The sequence below is a fragment of the Otolemur garnettii genome, unplaced genomic scaffold (assembly GCF_000181295.1).
Source record: "Otolemur garnettii isolate 467f Iridium unplaced genomic scaffold, OtoGar3 scaffold00172, whole genome shotgun sequence".
Classification (NCBI taxonomy): Eukaryota; Metazoa; Chordata; class Mammalia; order Primates; family Galagidae; genus Otolemur; species Otolemur garnettii.
In genome coordinates this window covers 1,480,589-1,484,555 of record NW_003852567.1, presented here as the reverse complement: position 1 = coordinate 1,484,555, position 3,967 = coordinate 1,480,589, and the positions used below count along the sequence as shown (strand labels likewise).

Here is a 3,967-nt window from a genome sequence, read left to right as displayed (position 1 = left end):
TGAGAAATATTCTCAGACTGGTAATACAATGGTGGGTTTGGCATAAGCTGCCTCAGGGATTCTTCTACACGTCTGGGGAGCCCCCATCTCTGGAAATGCATCCATTTTTTTACATGGACCTCAAGAAGCCTTAGGACTTCAGGAGTGAGGAATGGCAGGTGGCAAGGAATAACCATATTCAAGGCCACAGGATGTGTCATGATAGTGGTCTCTGGGTTCTGGGGCAGCAAAACAAGTTGGGAGTTAAAGTGATACTGGTATTCATTCCTCTGGACAAAATTGGCATTTCTTTGCATCAACTGCTGATCTACAGGAACTGCAGGCTCCACAAGCCCTGAAAAAGCCATAGTCTCTGGGTCCTGTAGCACATTAGGCACAAAGTCCTGTTGTAGCTGATAGTGCTCTGTCCAGTAATCTTCGACTCTGACTGCATTGGTTGACTGGGCAGCTGACTGAGCTAAAGAGTTCTGATCCATTAATTTCACCATTTTGGGGTTTATAGGTGCTAGTGAAATGTTCTTATTGTGCCGAGAATGAAGTTCCAGATTTGTCTCAAAAGGTACACTAGATATGGACAATATTTCTAGGCAAGAAGAGCTTTGTGAAGGCCCTGTTAAGTTGGGGGAGATCTGGTTGTGCTCACCCACCAGCAATTCCTGAATCTCCAGAGCCACAGAATTGCAGGTGTGGCAGCAGGGATCTGCACACAGGAGCTGACGCACACTTTCTTCCTGAGGTAGCCAGCCCTGGCTGGGAAGGGAAATACAGAAACTATTTAAGATGGAGTGACATCTGCCTTCTTGGCAGAATGTGGTCTGAAGTTGCACTCCCCTTCCCTAGTCCTACAATCCTGGAGCCTGGCCCCCCTATATGTCTATGCCTCTGTTTTTCTTCATAAGAAAATGCCATTTGGGAAGATGCGGTGGGCTGGGCTGATGGTCTGGGAAAGGTTTCAGAAAACCCATGGAAAAGGCACTGTCCTCAGAGAGGATGGGACCTGGGGTTAGTTCTGTGTTGACCTTTAGAAGCTGAACTAGGAGAAAGAAATCAGGTAGATGGGGCATCACCAGGAGCACCACCAAGTAGAGCCTGGATCAGTCACATTTAAGGCTAAGAAACCCAAAGGATGCTATTCAGTACATCCCAACTATGGAAAATGTGGTCGAGCATTCTGAATAGGATATCCTTGCAGCTATACCCAATATCTCTTAGAAATCAATCATTTTCTGTAAAGATCTCAAGTTGATAAGATGACAGGCTCCTGTCTAAGTACTGTCCCAGGAACTGGCCTCACTGAAGACTGAACCAGAGGAGGTAGTATCATCACTCCTGAAAGGTTAGTGGACACTGCCTATAAAAAGGTATAGCTGCAAAGAGAATATGGCAATGATGACTTCATGTAAAACCCATTCTTTTTTTTTAAAGACAGAATCCACTTTGTTGCCCCCTGGTAGAGTGATATAGCATCATAACTACAAAAACCTCAAGACTCTTGGGCTCAAGAAATTCTCTTGCCTCAGCCTCTCATGTATCTGAGACTATAGGTGCCCGCCACAATGCCCATCTATTTTTTTTTTTTAATAGACGGGGTCTTACTCTAGCTCAGGCTAGTCTTGAAGTCATGAGCTCAAGTGATCCATCCACCTCAGCCTCTCAGAGTGCTGGGATTACAAGCATGAGCCACCATGTCCAGAAAAACCCATTCTTTTAATTGGATAATTTGTTTCATGGCTGAGTGCAACTCCATTTCATGTCTTTTATGAATTATTCACTGGTGAAATCCTTATTCCAAAACTATTGTGACCCAACCACAAAGCAGAATTATGTGACTCTTCCCTCCTGAGTTATTTGGTCTGGCCCCTCTACCCTGGCAACCCTCTCAACCAGTGAAGCAGCCTCTACTTCTACTGTATGTTTCCACCCACCCAGCTGTTATCCTCATCCCTTCCCTACACCAAGCTGAGAAATCATCACAGGCCCAGAGATGTTAGGAGAAGGCAAAGAGCAAGAAATCACCTTTTCATGACTGAGACCAGTTCCTGTGGCTTCTCAACTTCTTCTTGAGAAAATATCCATGCTAAGGAACAAGGACACAGTGTTATATGGCATGGGTATCTATAGGAAGCTGGAGGCCTTTGACTGTCAGAGAGAGGGCCCTGGAAACTCCAACTGTCAATGCTCTGAGGCACTTTCTGTATAATGTTATCGCTCATGACCTATTCTCCTGTTCTATTCTCAACTGATCTTGACAAACATGCTCTGAGTAAAGGAAAATCACCAGATGACCATTTTATGTTGAACAACACTGACAGAAGGAATGACTTACAGGGTTGTAAAACGAGTAAATTACACAGTTAAGGATATCCGGCCTACTTCCTCAATGTTTTTTTTTTCATGGGAATAATGTAGGAAATTGTGGAACAATCCCAAGTTCTGATATGCAATCCACAGAAATCTTCTAGGAAAGTTGTCAGTCCAGGGAGTTGGAGTGGTTAGAGAACCTAGCTCTTGACACCATGGGTCATGGAGGGACAGGATCCCTGGGAAACTTGCCCACAGTGGAAGATACTTAGAGGAGAGATTGAGACTTTACCTCTTGATACTACATCTCTAGCCCTTTGCCTGATCTTCCGGTGACGCTGAAAGACAAAAAACATCAGATTGTGAAGCTAGGACACCATTTTTTTTCTCATGTTCGAAGTGAAACAAGGTTCATATACATTTCCCACTCCCTTCTATAAGTTTGCTTTTTATACACCCACCTATTCCTTCCTTTATCCAAACTCCACCTATTTACACCCCAACATTTCCCCTATTTGATTATTTCTGGTTTACTTTGAGGCTTTTCCAAACTATGTATCACCCATCTAATTCCCAGAGGAGAAGTTCTGCTGGAGACTGAGGATGAAACAAGACAATCAATGGTACAGATAAAAGACTACATGATGATTCTATTTGCCAAGGACTTCAGCTTACAGATGCCTTAACAGAACACCAGCCAGAAAAATCTACCATATTTTGAGGTCTTCTGTGATATAGTGAGGTAGATATTATAGCATCTAAGTTTTTATAAGCCAAATAGAGAGTTTCTTGGGTTTTCAATTAGAATATGCTATAGGAAGGCCTAGTACGAAATTACTTCTAGGCTCTGAGAAGAAAAAGACTATATCTATCTATATAATAGATAGATAATATCTAGATATATATCTATATATGTAGATAGATAAAGTCTTTTATACAAAAGTAGTTGAAGATACGGCATAAATACTTGCAAGAAGGGGCAATAAGCTCATAAGAAAGGACATTGGAGCTTAAAACCTTCTCATCTGAGGCTTAATTAGTTCAGCTGTGGTCATGGTGTTTCCTCACCCGGTAGCAGATGCTTTTAGGTTTCAACCATAATCCACAGAAGCACCTTTTCAGTTGCCAGATAATTAGGATAATGATGAAGATGCAGCCATAGATATATATGGGATACCTGAGGTCCCACAAAACAAAAGTAAGGCTCAACATAATCGAAATCTCATTAGCATGAGGAGATTAGCCATCTCTGTATCTAGGCATTCAGGGTCCTAGTGCCTAATGACTCCCAACACTAGACCTTGTCATGTTCACCTCACAGAGGATGGAACCAGGCCACCAGACTACATCACAAAGCCCTCCTGTTTCATAAGGCATGTGCAAGATGGAAGCTCTTGTTTTTATCAGTCTGTGGTGAGGGTATCTGGTTATCTGTGGCGGGAGCCAGGGATTAAACGTGTCAAGCTCATAAACAGTGTCTTTTTCTTCACCCTCCACCTTCTACAATAGCACGATGGCTCATCTGTCTCTTTAACAACTGCATGGTCATCCATCCTCAGAAAACTGCTTTGGCACACAGGGAACCTTATGAGAAAAGGTGGTTGGGACAAGGAACCTCCACCAACTCTCCCACTTGTTCTGGAAATATACCAGAGAAACATATCTG

At 43.0% G+C, this 3,967-nt stretch overlaps 1 protein-coding gene across 1 annotated transcript in view; it reads right to left on the bottom strand.

The window, feature by feature from the left end:
• Nucleotides 1–3,513, bottom strand: part of LOC100944994 (protein FAM205A-like) — a 6,407-nt gene extending 2,894 nt beyond the window's left edge. The window contains exons 1-4 of the mRNA XM_012811651.1: nucleotides 3,370–3,513; nucleotides 2,594–2,639; nucleotides 2,017–2,077; nucleotides 6–750 (exon numbers count right to left, since the gene is read on the bottom strand). Of these exons, the coding sequence (XP_012667105.1) occupies nucleotides 6–750; nucleotides 2,017–2,077; nucleotides 2,594–2,639; nucleotides 3,370–3,513 (996 nt within the window). The remainder of the gene's footprint in view (nucleotides 1–5; nucleotides 751–2,016; nucleotides 2,078–2,593; nucleotides 2,640–3,369) is intronic.
• Between the last annotated feature and the right edge of the window lie 454 nt (nucleotides 3,514–3,967).